The following is a 21,098-nucleotide window of genomic DNA, read 5'->3' on the forward strand; positions in this document are numbered from 1 at the left end:
TCCATGAACTGGTCCTTTTCCTTCCTGAACTCGTGTAAACTTTCTCCTGTAGCTCTGGAGCTCAGAGGTGGCGCGGGGCCGGTCGCAGCCCAGCGCTGAGCGATCGCAGGGATCCCAGGTGCTGGTTCGGGTGTGCGAAGCCAAGGGAGAGGTCGGAATGACGCTGGGTGGAGCGGGGCCGGCGTGGGAGGGGAGCAGGGGAACAGGTCGGTGTGGGGCAGGGAGCGGCTCTGTGTGCCGGGACAGGGACCGCGGCTGGACGCCCACCCGCCGAGGGACACCTGGGCAGGGATGAGACGGGGAGAGGGGGGAAATAAAGAGTGTTGGTAGCGGTGCTGGCGCAAGCCCGGCGATGTCCGATGGAGGGGCTGCCTTTCCCGGCCTTTTTCCTTTTTCTTACTAAAGCTCCCCTGAACACTTTGCCCCGCTGCAGAACCCTCTGTCCGCACCACCCAGGGAGCTGTTAGAAGCTGGCGCTGGAAACTGAGGAACGGACAGTCTGTGATTCTGTGACACTGGGCAGAGCAGCAGGGAGAGGCAGGGGCCGCTGGGGCCGGGGCAGGGGGCTGCTGGGGCCGCTGTGGCGGCTGGGGCCGGGGCAGGGGGCCGCTGGGGCAGGGGGCCGCTGGGGCCGGGGCACGTCACTCCCGTGCCGGCTCGCTGCTGTTGGTGCCTCGGTGAGGCCGGTTCTGGGCTGTTGAGGCCGGTTCTGGGCTGGCGAGGCCGGTTCTGGGCTGGCGAGGCCGGTTCTGGGCTGGCGGGAGCAGCGTGAGTTCCAGCGGCTCCGGTTCGGCTGCCGGGACCAGGACCATGGGCTGCAGCCCGCGGTGAAACCCGAGTGTCACTTTCCCAAGACAAGGTGGGGCCTTGCAAAGCTAATTAAGGGCAGCGATTAATTTCCTGGCATCTGGGCCCTGCAAGGAGGATCCCAGGTTTTCTTCAGCTCCGTGGAGGAGCGAAGCCGCTCCTTTCAGTGTCCCCACACGACCAGCCCTTCCCCGGGAGAGTCGGGAGCCGGCGGCGGGGCCGGCCGTGGGTGACCGGGCGGCTCTGGGGTCGGGGTGGGCGCCTTCTGCATGTGAATTCCCTGCATCGCGGGCCCTGTCCGAGCTGCGAGCTGCATTTGTTTAACAAATCCAGTCAAGAAACTGGTTTTGCCTGATCGTTGGGAGACCTGTGCGCGGAGCTGGCGTCCCGCTCCGTTCCTCCAGGGGCTCGGGAGCCGCCCGAGTTAGTGTGTACAGATGGACGTGGTTTTGCTCCTCCAGCAGCCGGGTGTTCTGGATGAGCTGTTGCCCAGAAGCTGAAGTGAATGCAGGCTGTTTCACCCTCATCCTTTCGTGTGTCATATAAATCCTGGGTTTACCTGGGGGCTCAGGATTCATGCTGGAGTGGTGCTAGCTGAGCACAGGCTCAGTTATGGGAAAAGGAGCTTGGACATACGAGCAAGGGAACAGGGAAGAGAGCACGGAAGTGATTTTATGCTTCAAGGTCTACAAATAAGAGTTGCCTATTGGTATTTCCTTGTCTGGGAGCTGCCAGCTGTGTGCTCGGCGTCGCGGTGGGGCCGCGGGTGGCCCTGCTGGGTGCTGGAGGAGCTCAGGGCTTGGGCCCGTTCGGATCAGCCTCGCGGTGAAGGGCAGAGCCGTGCTGGGCGGCAAAGAGGCTCCGTGGAGCACGGAGCTCATCAGGTTCAGGCGGCTGCGGCCTAAACGGTGCTGCCTCCCCAGACGCCCCCTCACGCTGGCCGTGTGCAGCCCGGCGGGTCCGCGGGGGAGGCGCCTCCTCGGCAGGGCTCGGCTCCCCCGGTTACTGTGAATCTCTCGGTGTGTCTGTGCGGTGTGCCCGGTAACGTGTCCCACGCCTGCGGTGCCTCGGAGCCTCGGGAACCTCGGCGGCAGCTCCTGCCCTGGTTCGGGTCCCCCGCTCGTGCGCAGCGTGAACGCGCTGTCCCGGTGGATATCCCTGCGGAGCGCTTGCAGCGGCCCGGTCTGCGCGCGTCTCCGGGATCTCCGCTCGTTCCCCTTGGCTCTTGTCTGAACACCTGCCAGGAGCGATTTAGGTGGCGCGTCACTGACGGTTAGAGGTAGAGACAGGGCTGGGTTCACCTCTTCGGGTCTGCTCTGACCTGTTATGTGTGTTCCGCTGGTGTTCCTGGTGCGTGACCTGGCTGCGGCGGTGGAGGAGCGCGGCGCCTGGGCGGACGGCCGTGCGCGGCGGGGATGTGGCGGCCCATGGAGCTCGCGCGTCGCAAGGTTCTCTGCAGCTTCTGCCTCCTTTTCCATCTCTGGTCCAGGGGATTTAATGGTGGACAGCTGAGCTGTTCCCCGAGAGCTGCTCGGGCACCTTCCTGCTCTTTGTACTCTTCCTGTTCGGAGCTGTTTGTCTTTGTGTCCGAATGTCTTGCTGTCCCGTTCCACGCGCGGACACTTTACCCCTCCTAAAGACTCTTCCGGCGCGCGGCCGTGCTCCCGTGAGCCCGGGGCGCTCGGTCTGCTGCGATCTGAATGCCCCGCTCTGCTCCATTAGTGAACTTCGTCTCATCGCCGTCTCTCGGTTTCCCCGTTTCGAGGTTAGAGCTCATTTGTTGGGGTTGGTTTGTTCTGTGGTGCCACTCAGTGCTGGAGATGCATCTGTTGTGTAAACTTACAGGGTGATATGATTTTCTGCCTCAAGAAAATACAATCCCATCTGAAACGATAGAGACAGGTTATTGTCTAACTCTTGGCATTTTTCCCTGTTGCTGATATTTGTGGCGTTACAGATAAGCGAATTATGTTTTTGTAATTGCCAGCTGACCTTCCTTTGGTCGGAAGGCGGTTTAGAGGAAGAGACCTGGATTGGTGGGCCGGGTCCCCTTGCTGCCGGGGCGCTGGGCGGGGGGAGGTCAGCGGCACAGCAGGCAAGAAGGGGCAGGTCTGTGGATGGGGCTCGGCGTGGGTTTCTTAGGCTCGTTCCTTCAGCTGCGCCAGGTGCTGTCCTGTCAAATGGTATTAACAGATCTCTCCAGATTAACGCGTTTGCTCCATGTCACCGCGCAGGGGCCGCCGGCGCCATCACCGTGTGTCACCGCGCAGGGGCCGCCGGCGCTGTCACCGCGCAGGGGCCGGTGACACTGTCACCGCGCAGGACGGGTGAGGCCGCCTGTGCTCTGGTTTCTGCTTGCGCGGGGTCGGCGCTGCGTTGTGCTCGGGCTGCAGCCCGGCGCCGTGCACTGCAGTCGCTGCAACTCCCCGCAGCTCTTTGCCGAGCGGGGTGTCCGTCGTGATCTAATTCTGGCTCGGGGATTTCCTTTCGGTGGCCCCGAACTGGGTTGTGGTTCGTTTGGAGCAGAGATTCCGTCTGCCCCCCGTGCCGTCCTGCTGCCCCGTCCGGCCCAGAGGGTCGGCATTCCTCAGTCCCGGCTTAACTGCCTGGGAAGGAGCAGCTGCCGAGCCTCTGGCTTGGAGACAACTCGCTTTGTCTTAGCTGGAATGTGTTCCTGACGCTCAAGTACTTTTATATATCTGCAGTGCATTCCTCAGGGCCTGATAGTGGGGTTAAATAGTCGGAAATCCGGCCGGTCTGCGTTAGGAGGGCTGTGTCGCGGCAGCCGGTGCCTGCCAGGGTCCGTCACCCGGGCTCCGGGCTCCGGGCGCATGGCCATGGGCACTGCTTGTGTTCGGGTGTGGGGTGCTGCTGCCCTGCCCCGGGGGACATCCCGTGTCCACGGGGACATCATCCCGTGTCCATGGGGACATCCCGTGTCCATGGGGACATCCCGTGTCCATGGGGACATCGCCCTGCTCCGGGGGACATTCCGTGTCCACGGGGACATCACCCTGCTCCGGGGGACATTCCGTGTCCACGGGGACATCACCCTGCTCCGGGGGACATCCCGTGTCCATGGGGACATCCCGTGTCCATGGGGACATCATCCTGCCCCGGGGGACATCCCGTGTCCATGGGGACATCGCCCTGCGCCGGGGGACATCTCATGTCCATGGGGGCGGCCCCCTGCCCACGGGGACATCACCCTGCCCATGGGGACATCCCGTGTCCGTGGGGACATCCCATGTCCATGGGGACATCGTCCTGCCCCAGGGGACATCCCGTGCCCTTGGGGACATCCCGTGTCCGTGGGGACATCCCATGTCCATGGGGACATCGCCCTGCCCCAGGGGACATCGCCCCGCCCCGGGGGACATCTCATGTCCATGGGGACGGCCCCCTGCCCATGGGGACATCACCCTGCCCATGGGGACATCACCCTGCCCATGGGGACATCCCGTGCCCTTGGGGGCATGGCCCTGCCCCGGGGGACATCCCGTGCCCATGGGGATATCATCCTGCCCCGGGGGACATCCCGTGCCCATGGGGATATCATCCTGCCCCCGGGGACATCCCGTGCCCATGGGGACATCCCATGCCCATGGGGATATCATCCTGCCCCCGGGGACATCCCGTGCCCATGGGGACATCCCATGCCCATGGGGATATCATCCTGCCCCCGGGGACATCCCGTGCCCCTCCAGGCCCGGCCGTGCTGTGGGTCTACCTGGGCTGGCACTGGGAGGCGTCCCCCCCTCCTGCGCTGTGGGGGCTGGCGGGGACAGCCCCGCTTTGCTGTCCCCCCGGGGCACGGGGAGGTGGCCGGTGCCGCCTGTGACAGTGGCTGCAGACCCGCGTGTGTCCCGAGGCTGCTGCGCCGGGTGTTCGGCTGCCTCCCCGGGACCCTGCGGAGCTGCTGCCTTCGGGAGTTCGTGGTTACGTGGGTGGCCAGAGGAGGCTGAACCAGTTCAGTATCTGTGGTAAATGCGGTGAGGCGTGGAGAGTGAAACCCTGCTGCAGCTGGGGTCCGTTGTTTGGGAAGATCCCTGGCCGGTGTGGTACACGGGGCTGTGTCCACCGCCCGTGGTCTTGTCACGCACCTCCAGGAAACTGGCACGAGGCTCTGGGAGGAGCACCCGGGTGTGAGGATCTGCCAGGACAGCGGTGCTGGAGCTCCCTGGAGCACCCGGGTGTGAGGATCTGCCAGGACAGCGGTGCTGGAGCTCCCTGGGGCACCCGGGTGTGAGGATCTGCCAGGACAGCGGTGCTGGAGCTCCCTGGAGCACCCGGGTGTGAGGATCTGCCAGGACAGCGGTGCTGGAGCTCCCTGGAGCACCCGGGTGTGAGGATCTGCCAGGACAGCGGTGCTGGAGCTCCCTGGAGCACCCGGGTGTGAGGATCTGCCAGGACAGCGGTGCTGGAGCTCCCTGGAGCACCCGGGTGTGAGGATCTGCCAGGACTGCAGTGCTGGAGCCCTCCCCATGGCTCCAGGGCTGCAGCTGCTCTGCTGGAGCTCCAAACTGATGTTCTCATCTCTCAGAAGTCACTTTTGTCACCTGTGCTACCGTTAACTCCATTATCCTCACTAGATTTCAGGTGGAGTGGTTCTTCTCGAGTCTGGCTGCTCTGGGAATACACGTTGCTCGGGTTGTTTCTCGCAATGCAGGGCAAGGGGCGTGTGGAGTCGAGTGCTCAGGGGACGCAGCCGTGTCACGGGCGGCCGTGGGCGCGGGCGGGCTGTGCTGCGGGGACGGGGCCGCTCGCGCTGGCGTCCCGCGGCGGCCGCGGAGCGGTCTGTGTGCCTGGCAGCCCCACCTGCGAGGTGCTGGCTTCGGGCACAGCGTCTCGGCAGGACCGAGTTTGGCCTCAGAGCTCATCAGCTCCCAAGTGTTCTGCTTTGCAGTTTTTGCTTGCAGCTCCGCCTGGGTCCCTCTGTGCGGCCAGCGCTGCCCAAGGGCGATCCCGCCGGCACGGCGGAGTCAGCTCTTGCTTTCAGCGCGGGTGTAGGAGGAGGCAGCCGGCGTTTCACTGCTTAGCCGTGGCTCTCGCGCTGAAGGCAGACACACGCAGCAGTCGCTGCTTCCTCCATGGGCCGCGTTTCACCAGGAAAATGCGAACGAAACACGAGGCTCGAATACGTGATGTGGTTTTGCTGCGGGTGTTTGAGGAGCCGCCCGAGCTGCTGCGTTTCCCGCTGGCGGACGAGTCGTGCCCGCGGCGCCGCAGCCCTCGGCTGGTTCCGCCGGCACGGCGCGGCGCTGCCGTGCGCTGCCGCGGGAAAGCAGGCCCTCGCCTTGCTCCTGCATCAGCACGAGAGCTGTCATTATTTTCATGCTGCACAGTCCGATCCTGCCTCTAATTAAACGTGTGCTGTCCTGCTGGAGGCCCTGGGGCTGAACCAGCCAGGTTTGACGGCGGGACGGGAGGTTCTCATAAGGATAAGATGTGAGGGGGAGCTGTCGGTGTCACTGGCACCTCCAGGGTCGGGAAGGCTGGCAGGACCTCTGCTCTGGATCCCTGTAGCCCATACCGGAGGTGAATTCACGCCGACCGGTTCCTGCAGCGTCACCTGCTCAAACACCCCTGGCTCTGGGCCGGTGTCTCGGGGCAGCGAGTGTTGTCACAGTGGTTTTGAGGAAGGGGTGACGTCTGGGACACACTGTTCGGGTTGCAGAGCTTGGGAACACCTTGATGGTTTTGGCTGCACAGGCGAGAAGGTTCTGTGCGATTCCGGCGTGAAGGCCGTGCTCCCAGCACAGACCCGGCGCCTGCTCTGCGGCTGTGTAACTTGTCACCGCGTGGTTTCAAGGAGGTCTTTGTGGGCTGTGTAAGTCTGGCTCCCCGGGCACGCGCCCTGCGCCCTTCAGCCGCCTCGCCTAAGGGAGGAGTGTCCTGCAGCCTGGTGGCACCTGGCAGCGCCCCGCTCTCTGCCGTGTGCCGCGGGGCCTGGCACCGCAGCAGCCCCGCAGAACCACAGTGTCCTGAGCTGGGAGGGGCCCGCACGGACCCCCGAGCTGTGCCCTGGGACCCCCGCTCCTCCTGCACAGAAACTGCTGCGGAGCCCGGCGTCCATCTGCCCTCGCTGTCCCCATGTCCAGGCCAGCAGCAGCGTGGGGCTGGCGGTCAGAGCAGAGCACCGGGGATGCTGGGGACACCGCCGTGTCCTTGTCCCCTTCCCCTGGGATCAGGCACAGCGCCCTCGGGGTGGGACGGGACGGGTGCCCCTGCCCAGACGGGTGGAATGGCTTCACACGGGTTTCGGCGTTGGTGTGGAGGGCACAGGATCTCCTACCGGAGCAGTGGCAGCGGGGACAGAGCCGGAGCTCTGGGGACAGGCCGGGAGCCCACTGGGACAGGCCAGGAGCCCTCTGGGACAGGCCAGGAGCCCACTGGGACAGGCCAGGAGCCCTCTGGGACAGTTCAGGAGCCCCCTGGGACAGTTCAGGAGCCCCCTGGGACAGTTCAGGAGCCCCCTGGGACAGTTCAGGACCCCCCTGGGACAGTTCAGGAGCCCCCTGGGACAGTTCAGGAGCCCCCTGGGACAGGCTGGGACCCTGCTGGGAAAGCCTCAGCGAAACGAGGACTCGGGACACGAGGAGGATCTTCGTCACTGAGGGTGCCAGGGCCCAGGAACGGGCTGCACAGGGCGTTGTGGGGTCTCCTGTGGGGACATTCGGAGTCGCCCGGATGTGATCCTGTGCGACCTGCTCTGGTGACCCCGCGCTGGCAGCGGTTGGACTAGATCGGGGCTGTCACAGTCGTTTCCAGCGGGGGCACGTCAGCCTGGCGGCTGCCTTCCAAGGGCCGAACGTAACGTTAGAACTGTACAGCACCGCTGTCTTTACAGTCCTAAGATTGCGTTCGGCCCTTGGAAGGCGCTGCCAGGCTGACGTGCCCCCGGTGGAAATGACTTCGACACCCTGGACTAGGAGGGATCAGAGGTCCCTCGCAGCCACAGCCGGTGTGTGGTTCTGGGGGCTGTGGTGGGCAGAGGGCTCTGGCCGCGCTGCAGGCGCTGCGGCCGGACGGGCAGCGGCAGCTGCTGTGGGGCTCGGGGGGCTGGAGGAGCCGCGTCCCTGACCCTGCGCGGTATGGGGGCTCGGGGGGGCTCGGGGGGGCTGGAGGAGCCGCGTCCCTGACCCTGCGCGGTGTGGGGGCTCGGGGGCCTGGAGGAGCCGTGTCCCTGACCCTGCACGGTGTGGGGTCTCGGTGGGGCGGGAGGGTCGGTGTCCCTGACCCTGCGTGGTGTGGGGGCTCGGTGGGGCGGGAGGATCGGTGTCCCTGCTGTGCCACCCGTCATCAGACTGCTGGGTTGTCCCGGACTGAAGCCGTTTCCCTCCCTCCTGCACACCCAGCTCCACTGGGCCTCTTCTGAAGGTGGGGGTGGCAGTGTGGGGTGGCAGTGTGGGGTGGCAGTGTGGGGTGGCAGTGTGGGGTGGCAGTGTGGGGGTGGCAGTGTGGGGTGGCCCCGTGGGGTGGCAGTGTGGGGGTGGCAGGTGGGGGTGGCAGCGTGGGGGTGGCAGGTGGGGGTGGCAGCGTGGGGTGGCAGCGTGGGGTGGCAGTGTGGGGTGGCAGTGTGGGGGTGGCAGTGTGGGGTGGCAGTGTGGGGTGGCAGTGTGGGGTGGCAGTGTGGGGTGGCAGTGTGGGGTGGCAGTGTGGGGGTGGCAGCGTGGGGTGGCAGTGTGGGGTGGCAGTGTGGGGTGGCAGTGTGGGGGTGGCAGCGTGGGGGTGGCCCCGTGGGGTGGCAGTGTGGGGTGGCAGTGTGGGGTGGCAGCGTGGGGTGGCAGCGTGGGGTGGCAGTGTGGGGGTGGCAGTGTGGGGTGGCAGTGTGGGGTGGCAGCGTGGGGTGGCAGCGTGGGGTGGCAGCGTGGGGTGGCAGCGTGGGGTGGCCGTGTAGGGTGGCCCCGTGGGGTGGCAGTGTGGGGGTGGCCCCGTGGGGGTGGCCCCGTGGGGTGGCCCCGTGGGGTGGCAGCGTGGGGGTGGCAGTGTGGGGTGGCAGTGTGGGGTGGCAGTGTGGGGTGGCAGTGTGGGGTGGCAGTGTGGGGGTGGCAGCGTGGGGTGGCAGCGTGGGGTGGCAGCGTGGGGTGGCAGCGTGGGGTGGCCGTGTAGGGTGGCCTCGTGGGGTGGCAGTGTGGGGGTGGCCCCGTGGGGGTGGCAGCGTGGGGGTGGCAGCGTGGGGGTGGCAGCGTGGGGGTGGCAGCGTGGGGGTGGCAGCGTGGGGCGGCCGTGTAGGGTGGCAGTGTGGGGGTGGCAGTGTGGGGGTGGCAGCGTGGGGGTGGCCACGTGGGGGTGGCAGTGTGGGGGTGGCAGTGTGGGGGTGGCAGCGTGGGGGTGGCCCCATGGGGGTGGCCGCGTGGGGGTGGCAGCGTGGGGTGGCCGCGTGGGGTGGCCGCGTGGGGTGGCCGCGTGGGGTGGCCGGGGTCGCCCGTGGCTGCCAGCCCCGCGGAGCCCAGCCGGGCCGGCTCCATTGGGAATGGCTGGCTTTCCAGGCCTGCCGTCAGGATCTGGTTGTTTCTGGGAAGCGGTGTAGCTCAGCGGGTTTGTCTGGTCCTTTCATCCGCTGCCCCTTCTCCTCCTCTCCTTTTCCAGCTCTGGATCTAAGTGAGCGAGGGGAAGCTCTGCTGGGCGTTGCTCTGCAGCACCAGGGGAGCCTTGGGGCTGGTGTCCGAATTCCCAGCACCGGTATCTGGATGCTGTGGTTCTCCGGGCTAACCTAATAGCTCTGTTCACCTTTATCCGAGTCCTGGGGCCTTGCTCAGCCGCAGCAGTAACGCCGGGAGTGTCAGGTGTGAACACTGGTGGTCCGGGAGGCAGGATCCCGTCTGGTGAAAGCACGACCCGTCTCCACGCTGCAGACGCCGCGCGGCTGGGGGCACGCGGGCTGCAGAGAGGAGGATGGAGCTCCTTCGGACGGATTTTTAGGGTATCTTATAGACAACCTGGGCTTACGTGGGCCCTTGATGACTTTGCCGTGTACTTACGTGCTGTGCGTGACTTTGCGTGTCGGGCTGTGCTGCGTTCAGAGGGACCTTGGCAGGCTGGAGAAATGGGCCAGCGCAGGTGTCACGGGACCCGGCAGAGGGAAGTGCCGCTTTCTGCGCCTGGGAGGAGTGAACTCGTGCTCTGGTACACACAGGGTCTGACCGCCCGAGAAGCGGCTTTGCGGACACCGCGGGTCCTGGTGCACCACGGTTGACCAGCAGCTCAAAGAACATTGCCGGCAGGTCGGGGGAGGTGGCCCGCATGCGGAGGACCGTGTCTGCGCTGGGCTCCCGGGGCGGGAAGACGGGGCCGTACACGAGCGTCCTGTGACGGGCCGCAGGAGTGGTCAGGAGACGGGGCGGCCGTGACACGGGGAGAGGCTGGGAGCGCGGGGCCGGTCAGCACGGAGCGGCGGCGCCGCGCTGTGCCACTGTGGATGTGCTGTCGGGCTCAAGGCGATGAGCGGACTCCCCTCACTGGTGTCCGGTGGCGGGACCGGAGGTAACAGGCACGGAGCGAAATTCTCTGTAAACATAAGGAAACACCTTTTTGGTTTGTTTTACTGAAGGGATGGTCAGACACTGGAACGTGCTGCTCCGGGAGGCCGCAGGGTGTCAGTGCGGTGCCCATGCAGGGGATCCGGCCCTGGGTGACCTGCGGTAGCTGACCCTGCTTTGCGCAGGGCTTGGGCTGGCCGGTCTTTGCCGACCCAGCAAACCACAGCCCAGTCGGCCTCGCCGCCATCCCTGGAACGGTGATGGAACAGCCCATTCTGGACGTCATCTCCAAGCGTGTGGAGGAAAAGGAGGCTATCAGGAGCTGTCAGCATGGGTTCGCCAAAGAGAAATCGTGTTTGACCAGCCTGGTGGCCTTCTACGGTGGTGACTGGCCGGGCAGACGAGGAAGAGCAGTGGACGTTGTCCACCTTGGCTTCAGCGAGGCCTTTGACCCCGTCTCTCACACCCCCCTCACAGGGAAGCTCAGGAGGTGCGGGCAGGATGAGTGCGCGTTGAGATGATCGTGAACTGGCCGGACGGCAGAGCTCAGGGGTTTGTGGTCAACGGTGCAGAGCCTGGTTGGAGACCTGTAGTTGGTGGGTTCCCCAGGGGTCAGTGCTGGGTCCAGCCCCGCTCGCGCTGTTCAGCAGTGACCTGGATGAAGAGACCGAGTGCACCCTCAGCCCGTTTGCTGGCACCACGCTGGGAGGAAGGGCCGACACACCAGCGGCTGCGCTGCCACGCTGAGACCTGGCCAGGCTGGGCGAGAGGAACCCGATGGAGTTCAACAGGGGCAAGGGCAGGGTCCTGCAGCGGGGAGGAACAACCCCCGGCACCCGCACAGGTTGGGGTGACCTGCTGAAAGCAGCTCTGCAGAGGGACCCGGGAGTTCTGGGGACAACAGGGTGACCATGAGTCACCAATGTGCCCTTGTGGCCAAGAGGCCAATGGTACCTGGGGGCATTGAGAAGAGTGTGAGCAGCGGGTCAGGGAGGTGAATCGTCCCGCTCTGCTGTGCCCTGGGGAGGCTGCATCTGCAGAACTGGGTCTGGTGCTGGGCCCCCGGTTCAAGAAAGACAAGGAATTACTGGAGAGAGTCCAGTGGTGGCTACGGCCATTCCACGTTCTGCTGGGCCTGCCTCCATCATGCAGGTTGTGTTTCTGGCTGGACGGTGTTTGGAAACGCGCGCCCCTCGCTCGCTGTCCCGCTGCGTTCTCCGGGGCAGTTTCTTAGGCCCTGGCTCTCCAGCGCCTTGCTCTGGTTCCTGACCGTGGCCGGCAGCTCTGCCGGTGTCCGCGGGCCGCGAGGCGCCCGTCTCGTGCTGGTCTGTGTGAGGTGGCAGCTCCGCTCGCTCCTGCGGAGCAGGAGGTGGCTGGTGCAGCCGGTTTTGGGGTGGGACAGCCCGCGCTCACACAGAGGATGAGGAGGGGCACAGGGACCGTCAGGCTTCGTCTCTGCGCGGGCGTTGGCGTGTCCCTCTCAGTTTGGCGGCAGTGCCGCCCGTCTGCAGCGCGGGGAGCGGGGAGCACTCACGGCTCGTCGTTTCTAACCGCGGTGGTGTTTCCTCCCCCCGGTTCTCCCTGCCTCCCGCGCAGGAACACCCCACCGACCAGAGAGGGCCGCGGTGCGACCTGGCGCGCGGTGAAGCTGCAGGGGCTCGGGGCCGCGCGCACGCGGCGCTGCCAGGCGAGGGATCCGTTGGATCCGTGGGATCCGTGTCCCGCACCGGCGCCCCGCCGGCAGCGCGGGAGGCGCGGGGCCTCAGCACCCGCCGTTCCGGTTCCCCGTGGGAGCCAGCGGTGGCTCTGCCAAATGGAGCCCGTGTTTGCGCCACCAGCGCGTCTTGTTTTGATGAACTGGCTGAGCCTGTTACTGTTTCTGTGGCCGATCTCGGATGAAACCACAGTGCGGTGTTTGGAAGCGGTCCCTAGCAGAACTGAGCCAAGCACCGAAGACGAGCCAGGATCGCGCTCTGCTCAGCGGGTTGTGGTAGTTGAGGTTGAAGCTGCCGTCCTTTCCCTTTGCGATGCCGGCGGTTCTGGCTGTCACAGCAGTGATTCTGCTCCGCTAGCCTGATAGATTTCATCTATAAAATTACTCCAAGGGCAGTGATCTGAATCAAGACACTCGTTAATAATCGCACCGGGGTTTCGTCCTTTCTCCTTTCTGCCTGTGTCATCATGTTTCATTATTGAAGTGGGTCTTCAAAGTTGCCGAGGCGTCAGTCGTTGTTAAGACAGAAGTCTTTCCGGTTTAACTGCGGTTGCCGGGGCCTGGCAGAGAAGCGAGCGTCACGTACCCACGGGGCGGAACGGCACGGCGGCTCGGGGGAGCCCAGCCCGTGTCCAGCAGGTGAAGGTGGCCACAGCCGGGGCGCTCCCCGCCTTTTGGTCCTTCTCTTCCGTTGTTTATGTTGGTTGCACGCTTCAATATTTGCTTGTCAGAAGCAAAAAGGGACATTTGGTTCTGCAAACGGGCCTGTGAGTTTGAGTTCGTGTCGCGTGTACGCTTGTTGGCTGTGGTCTCTGTGCACGACCATCTCCTCCACTCTGCTGCTGTTCCTTGTGCCACGAGGTGCTCGCCCTTCACCCGCCGTCGGTGGACCAGAGGTGGGCGCCTCGCGGGGTCTGCAGGGCGTCCCGGCACCGCAGTGACCAGCGGCGGGACAGACAGACACCAGGAGCACCCAGGGGTCTGCAGGGCGTCCTGGCACCGCAGTGACTGACAGCAGGACAGACGGACACCAGGAGCACCCAGGGGTCTGCAGGGCGTCCCGGCACTGCAGTGACTGACAGCAGGACAGACGGACACCAGGAGCACCCAGGGGTCTGCAGGGCGTCCCGACACTGCAGTGACTGACAGCAGGACAGACGGACACCAGGAGCACCCAGGGGTCTGCAGGGCGTCCCGGCACTGCAGTGACTGACAGCAGGACAGACGGACACCAGGAGCACCCAGGGGTCTGCAGGGCGTCCCGACACTGCAGTGACTGACAGCAGGACAGACGGACACCAGGAGCACCCAGGGGTCTGCAGGGCGTCCCGACACTGCAGTGACTGACAGCAGGACAGACGGACACCAGGAGCACCCAGGGGTCTGCAGGGCGTCCTGGCACCGCAGTGACTGACAGCGGGACAGACGGACACCAGGAGCACCCAGGGGTCTGCAGGGCGTCCTGGCACCGCGGTGACCAGCGGCGGGACAGACAGACAGACAGCAGGAGCACCCAGGGGTCTGCAGGGCGTCCTGGCGCCGCGGTGACCAGCGGCGGGACAGACAGACAGCAGGAGCACCCAGGGGTCTGCAGGGCGTCCTGGCACCGCGGTGACCAGCGGCGGGACAGACAGACAGCAGGAGCGCCCCGGGACCGGGACGGTTCACTGCCGGACCCTGGGCCCGCAGGACTTTTGGATCCTCCATGGCTGGAGGGTTTGGAAGACTCGACCAGGCAAGGCCTGGGCGACCTGGTCTGAGCTCACATTAGGCCCAGCTTTGGGCCAGGCTTGGGCTGGACGGCACCCGCCGTTCCCTCCAGCTGGGTTTGTTCCGCGGCTCTGGTGAAGGGCTGCGATACACGAAGGATTGGGAGGATACTGCTCATTGTTCCTTTGGACTGGAATCCATGGATCCAGGTTCCCTGTCGGTTTTCCGGGAGACTGAAGTGTAGAATTTGTTGGAAGCGGTAAGCACCCAGGCGGGCTCCTGTCTTCGACTGCTTTCCCCGTTAGGGAGGCTGCGGGGTGCGGCTCTCACGTGCTGCAGAGCCCGTATTTCACATTTTTCTGCCTTTTGTGGAGTATTTCTTGTGGTTCACGGAGTTTACAGACTCCTTGGGCCTCCAGCGCCCTCCAGCCAGCCCGTGCGTCCGTGGGAGCAGCGCCTGTGTGTTTCCAGCCCGCTGGTTTGCAGTTGCTCTGCTCTGGGTGTTGTACGAATTTATACCCCCAAAGCGTATTTGCGAGACAGCGTTGCGGTTGTTTTCCGTCTTAGCTGTCCCGTAGCCGCTCACGGGCCGCAGCACGGAACACCCGTGCGATAGGCTCTGGTTGCAACAGCTCCGTCCCCCCTTACCGGCCGTGCTCTCAGTGTGTCCGGGTGCTCCCCAGCCTTTGGACCATTTATGACCGTGCGACGCCTTCCGCCGCGCTCCGAGCTGAAACGTTCACCTCGTGCACCTTTGGGGATATTTATTTGGTTTGTGGGATTTTTGGTTGGTTGCTTTTTGTTTTTATCTTCAGAAGATCTTGAAGTTTCGCCTCAATAGGACGTTCAGCATACTGCTAGATTTCTTTTATGAAACAGGGTTAACGGTGGTTAGCAAAAGGGATAATTACCGGTCTCCTAAGAGGCGTTTGCAGAACCGTTCACTTTTCCTTGCAGTAACGGTTTTTAGTTGGATCTGCTCTCGGTCTCAGTGCGCAGATGAACCTCAGTGCAGCCCGGCTCCGCGAGCGCGGCTGCTGCGGTTGGGAGCGCAGCGCCGGCTCAGCCAACGCCAGCCGCGGGTCCGGTGCCCGGCGCTGCCGGCCGCGGGTCGATTGCCCAGCGCTGCCGGCCGCGGGTCCGGTGCCCCGGCGCTGCCGGTCATGGGTCGGTGCCCCGGCACTGCCAGCCGTGGGTCGGTGCCCCGGCGCTGCCGGCCGCGGGTCGGTGCCCCGGCGCTGCCCGTCGCCGCGCGTCCCAGAGCCTGAGTTCTCCACGGACGCTGCAATTCGCGTTTGGTTTCGTGGCCTCCACCCACGACTCTTCACTACCTGGAACTTTTTGTCCCATCGGCATCTTTTGTTCAAGCCAGTTGGACTGAGCGTGAAGAAGTGGGTGTTGTGGTCTGGTCCCGCCGTTTGCCCGGGCGCGGTTTGTGTGCGGATCTGGCAGCACTGGGCGCCGGGAGCTTTTCCCCTCGGGGAATAAAAGATCCCGATAAAAAAGCACAGGAAGCAAGGCAGTTCGAACGGCATCTCTGGTAGGTGTGTCCCTGGAGCAAGGGTGACGGGCTGGGGACAGCTGCTGTGCCAGAGAACCAGATGTTGCAATAAACAGCATGGGAACAGCTGCTGTGCCAGAGAACCAGATGTTGCAATAAACAGCATGGGAACAGCTGCTGTGCCAGAGAACCAGATGTTGCAATAAACAGCATGGGAACAGCTGCTGTGCCATAGAACCAGATGTTGCAATAAACAGCATGGGAACAGCTGCTGTGCCATAGAACCAGATGTTGCAATAAACAGCATGGGAACAGCTGCTGTGCCAATGAACCAGATGTCGCAATAAACAGCATGGGAACAGCTGCTGTGCCATAGAACCAGATGTTGCAATAAACAGCATGGGAACAGCTGCTGTGCCAATGAACCAGATATCGCAATAAACAGCATGGGAACAGCTGCTGTGCAATGGAACCAGATGTTGCAATAAACAGCATGGGAACAGCTGCTGTGCCATAGAACCAGATGTTGCAATAAACAGCATGGGAACAGCTGCTGTGCCATAGAACCAGGTATCGCAATAAACAGCATGGGAACAGCTGCTGTGCCAGAGAACCAGATGTTGCAATAAACAGCATGGGAACAGCTGCTGTGCCATAGAACCAGATGTTGCAATAAACAGCATGGGAACAGCTGCTGGCCAATGAACCAGATATCGCAATAAGCAGCATGGGAACAGCTGCTGTGCCGAAGAACCGGATCGTCCTGGTGTTTGATGGCCCAGCTGCCGAGGTGAAAGGTGACGGCGGTGAAACCCGCGTTGGTGCTCCCAGCGACCGGTTTGCCCGCAGGCAGCTCTTGGATCCCCGTTGTGTGGATAGACGCTCCCCATGCCTGGCAGTGCAGCGGACACCGGGGTGGATTTCTGCTGGTGTTCTGAAGCTGGTGCTGGCGCTGCCCCGGGCCCGCGGGCAGCGCGCCGGGCGCTCGCACCGTCGGTGCTCAGGACCTCATTTCCCCGCGTGTCCGCTCCAGCCGGTCACCACAATGTCCTGCTTGGAATTTCCTTGTGTTCTATAATTAGGAGAAGGGTCTAGGAAACAATAGCAAATCAAGTCTCCAGGCCTCCTGCTCTGGCTCGGACCTTTGTTGTCGTTTAGACTTTCACCTACTTCCTTTCTTGTTAAGCCGATTTGCATTAGATAAGCTGAACTAAGAAGAACTCGCGCTGTTCAGCGTCACGAGGACTGTTTGTGTGCAGGACAGCAGGAGCGCGGCCGCCGTGCCGCCGCGGTTCCCCGGTTCGCCGGGCCGGTGTGGCCGGGGCTGCTCGCACAGGCCGTAATGGGAATATCCTCTTGTTTACCCCATCCCCGCAGAGCGAAGTCTATTTAATCTCTTTGCTGTGCTCTGCAATGATTGCAGTTACGGCTGGGTACAAATGTTCTTCTGCAGCAAACTGGTGTAACACTTGTTCCTTTTGAATTTACGTGCAAGTATTAGAGAGCAGCGTAGGGGAAAGGGACCTGGGGGTGCTGGGGACAGCAGGGTGACCATGAGCCAGCACTGGGCCCTTGTGGCCAGGAAGCCAATGGGACCTGGGGTGGGTTAGAAGGGGGTGGTCAGTAGGTCAGAGAGGTTCTCCTGCCCCTCTGCTCTGCCCTGGGGAGACCACACCTGGAATATTGTGTCCAGCTGTGGCCCCTCAGTTCCAGCAGGACAGGGAACTGCTGCAGAGAGTCCAGCGCAGCCACCAAGATGCTGAAGGGAGTGGAGCATCTCCCGTGTGAGGAAAGGCTGAGGGAGCTGGGGCTCTGCAGCTGGACAAGAGGACACTGAGGGGGGACTCATTCCTGGGGATCAAGATGGAAAGGGGCAGTGTCAGGAGGATGGAGCCAGGCTCTTCTGGTGACAACCAGGGACAGGACAAGGGGTAATGGGTGCAAACTGGAACACAGGAGGTTCCACTGCAAGAGAAGAAGCAACTTGTTGGGGTGAGGGTGGCAGAGCCTGGCCCAGGCTGCCCAGGGGGTTGTGGAGTCTCCTTCTGTGCAGACATTCCAACCCCCTGGACACCTTCCTGTGTCACCTCAGCTGGGTGTTCCTGCTCCGGGGGGTTGCGCTGGATGAGCTTTGAGGGCCCTTCCAACCCCAAACATACTGTGATGCTGTGATACAAGTAAAGGTTTTGAAAGAGAACTCGGTGAGGTTCATGTGGCTTCATTAGGGCAGGAAACACTTCTAGCTGTCTTTGTTCTGCAGTCATTGCGAGTCTCATAAGCTGTAAATTTGCCACTTATTTGGATGTTGTATGTAAAGCTCCATGTATTTTTGTATGCACACATACACTAATGCACATGTTCTGTGTACGTATGTATACATAAGCAAATATTTGTGAGAGTATTTCCTTGCCAGGGACCTGTGTTTGTGTCCGACCGAGGCGTTTCTGTGTGAAACCGCAGGGTCTGGATCTGCAGCAGGGAAATTCTCAGGCCGGGGCCTGCCCCCCGTGCCGTGGCGAGCGGCTCCGGCGTGGTCCTGCCCCCCGTGCCGTGGCGAGCGGCTCCGGCGTGGTCCTGCCCCCCGTGCCGTGGCGAGCGGCTCCGGTGTGGTCCTGCCCCCCCTGCCATGGCGAGCGGCTCCGGCGTGGTCCTGCCCCCCCTGCCATGGCGAGCGGCTCCGGCGTGGTCCTGCCCCCCCTGCCATGGCGAGCGGCTCCGGCGTGGTCCTGCCCCCCCTGCCATGGCGAGCGGCTCCGGCGTGGTCCTGCCCCCCGTGCCGTGGGGAGCGGCTCCGGCATGGTCCTGCCCCCCGTGCCGTGGGGAGCGGCTCCGGCGTGGTCCTGCCCCCCCTGCCATGGCGAGCGGCTCCGGCGTGGTCCTGCCCCCCCTGCCGTGGGGAGCGGCTCCGGCGTGGTCCTGCCCCCCCGTGCCGTGGCGAGCGGCTCCGGCGTGGTCCTGCCCCCCGTGCCATGGCGAGCAGCTCCGGCGTGGTCCTGCCCCCCCTGCCGTGGGGAGCGGCTCCGGCGTGGTCCTGCCCCCCGTGCCATGGCGAGCAGCTCCGGCGTGGTCCTGCCCCCCCTGCCGTGGGGAGCGGCTCCGGCGTGGTCCTGCCCCCCGTGCCATGGCGAGCAGCTCCGGCGTGGTCCTGCCCCCCGTGCCGTGGCGAGCGGCTCCGGCGTGGTCCTGCCCCCCGTGCCATGGCGAGCAGCTCCGGCGTGGTCCTGCCCCCCGTGCCGTGGGGAGCGGCTCTGGCGTTGCCCTGCCGTGGCCGTGTTGTGCAGCCCCTCCGGTTCGACCCGGCCCTCTCTGCTCTGGGTCAGTGCCCGGGTGACAGGTGCGGGTGTCCCGCCCCCCGGACAGAACAGGCGCCCGTGCCCCACGGCTGTTCCCGGGGCCCGTTTCAGCAGCCCCTTGTGCAGCTGGATTCCTGGAGACGCAACCGAGAAAGAAGGTTCAGGGCTCAGGTTGTGGTTCGGTGCTCCCGGTGTGGTGTGTGCGGGCAGCCCTGGCCCTGTTTGCTGGCCCGTGAGGGGTCCTGCGGGTACATCTGTCGCGCACTGTGGCCCCTCGGTGACGGGCAGGTGGTGACACGGGTCAGAAGTGGCCTCGGCGTCACTGCACGGGCCGGGCTTTGTTCCGGCTCCTTCCTTCCGCATGGCGGGCTGAGTCGTCAGGTCCTTGGGGCCCGGCGGGCTGGAGCGGATCGGCTGTCGGACCCAGGCGCCGTGGTAACGCGTGTGCTGCCGTCTCTGCCTCTCGTGCCCGTGGGACGCGGGTAGAGCTCCTCGAGCCGTCGGCGTCGTTCGGGTGTTGTTACACCGTCCCCGACACGCAGCAAACACCACAGTCCTGCTTTCCATCCTGCCCAGTGCCCCGCACTGAGAAGCAGCTGCAGGATTTGTCCGGTTGATCATTATAGTATGTTGTGGTTAGTAAACTTACCAAGAGGCTGTTGGTGTCTAGAGTACCATTGATGAATCTTGGAATTTACCATTTATAGCAAATATAACTGACTTCTGAGGACAAGAGCAGGTGTGAAGAGCTTGGGTGCTGTCACTTCAGTCCACGTCGCCGTGGCTGTGCTGTTTCTGGAATGTTCTTGGCTCCTCCGTGCTGCTCTTCTCCAGCAGGGGTGGCGCACGGTGCAGGAGGGGGGCCTGTCGCTGGCGTCCCGACAAGCGTGCTGTACCGCAGAGGCGTGTGGCAGCAGGGACGGGCTCTGGTTGCAGGTCCCCTCGCGTTCTCCCGTGCGGGCGTCTCTGGACCGGACTCGGGACGCTGTCGTGTGTGCCGGCAGGCTGCTCGCCATGCTCCTTGGGTGCCTGAGATGAACTGTTGTCTCGGGAAACAGAGAATGTCTGCTTGGTGTCCTACAAGGGAGGGAGAAGAGCGTTGGGATAGCAGATGTTAAATGAATCATCAAGCTGAAGTAATTCATAGAATCACAGAGTGTCCTGAGCTGGCAGGACCCACAGGATCACGGGTTCCAGCTCCTGTCCCTGCCCAGCACACCCCACAGGTCACCCGTGTGCCTGAGGACGGTGTCCAGTCTCTTGTTGAACACTGTCTGGTTGGGCCGTGACCCCTCCCTGGGAGCCTGTTCAGTGTCCAGCACCTCTGGGGAAGAACCTTTTCCCCGTGTCCCACTGTCCCCGGCACAGCTCCTGCCGTTCCCTGGCGCTGTCACTGTCACAGAGCAGAGCTCAGCCTGCCCCTCCTGCTCCTGCTGAGGAACCCGCAGCCCATGAGCTCTGCGCTCAGTCTGCTCTGCTCCAGCTGAGCAAACCAGGGACTGCAGCCGCTGCTCACATGGCTCCATCTCCAGACCCTGCACCAGCTCCGTGTCCCTGATGAACGCCTTTGTCCTTTCAGTCTCATCTCGTGTAGACGTTAATGGAGGTTCTGGTCTGCGTGTCGCTTTGAGGACCTCAGCAGGAGGGGTGCTGGGGAGGCCGCGTCCGCGGGGCGGGCGCTCGGGTTCCCCACGGCGCTGCCGCTGACCCCGTTGCTCTCCTGTCGCAGCCGTTCTTCAGGCTCCTGAACCTGCGCAAGCTGGGCCTGAGCGACAATGAGATCCAGAGGCTCCCCCCCGAGGTGGCCAACTTCATGCAGCTGGTGGAGCTGGACATCTCTCGCAACGGTAAGGTCAGAGCCCGTGGCCCGAGCTCCTCCCGCCGCGGTGGGGCCGTCCTGCGCCCTGGTCGGGAACAGGCCGAGCCCTCTCGCGGTGCTGCAGACCCTCTCGCGGGTCCTGAGCTGGGAAACGAGGTTGTGTTTCTGTGTCTTAGGCTGTCACCAGTACCGCTGTCCTGCTTTCCTTTACAGGCTCTTCTCACGCTTCTTTTTTTCTTTCACATATTTTTTTCCAGACATTCCAGAGATTCCTGAAAGCATCAAATTCTGCAAGTCGTTGGAGATCGCAGACTTCAGTGGGAATCCTCTCTCCAGGTAGGAAGGCCTGTGCAGCCCTCTTGCCGGGCTGAGGAGGAAGGCTGAGCTCCTCGTCCTGTTCCTCGCGTGCTCGTCCCCCGCGGTCAGCCCGCGCTCGCTGCCCTTGCGCAGGACGCAGGCGCCAGGCCGCTCTCCTGCACACGGGCCCCGCCAGGGAGCTGGTTAGCGCTGCCCCGTCTGCGGGGCCGGTGGCTCCGGCGGACGAGCTTTGGTCATCCCGGTGCCACCGGTGTGAGCAGCGAGGACTCCTGTCCTCTTGGAATAGCGGTGGTATCCCTCCTCACCCCTTCACCCCGGCGCACGAACCAGAGGGGACGTGGAGTCGTACTGCAGAGGAGCAGAGCAAGGCCTGGCACTGTCCTCTGCCTCGCTGTCCATCCTCTGCCTCGCTGTCCGTCCTCTGCCTCGCTGTCCGTCCTCTGCCTCGCTGTCC

General features: G+C 64.0%; 1 protein-coding gene across 40 annotated transcripts in view; it reads left to right on the plus strand.

Moving 5' to 3' along the window:
• Positions 1–21,098, plus strand: part of SCRIB (scribble planar cell polarity protein) — a 133,547-nt gene that overhangs the window by 7,561 nt on the left and 104,888 nt on the right. For 19 of the 40 annotated variants that reach the window (XM_065054840.1, XM_065054837.1, XM_065054848.1 and 16 more), the window contains exons 1-3: positions 2,384–2,572; positions 20,237–20,354; positions 20,584–20,662. In XM_065054840.1, coding sequence (XP_064910912.1) covers positions 2,399–2,572; positions 20,237–20,354; positions 20,584–20,662 — 371 coding nt within the window. In that variant the 5' untranslated portion in view covers positions 2,384–2,398. Of the gene's footprint in view, positions 1–2,112; positions 2,256–2,377; positions 2,573–20,236; positions 20,355–20,583; positions 20,663–21,098 lie in introns of those variants that run through there. The other 21 variants (XM_065054828.1, XM_065054816.1, XM_065054831.1 and 18 more) reach the window with 8 other exon arrangements.

Source organism: Columba livia, chromosome 2 (genome assembly GCF_036013475.1).
Source record: "Columba livia isolate bColLiv1 breed racing homer chromosome 2, bColLiv1.pat.W.v2, whole genome shotgun sequence".
In the NCBI taxonomy this organism is placed as follows: Eukaryota; Metazoa; Chordata; class Aves; order Columbiformes; family Columbidae; genus Columba; species Columba livia.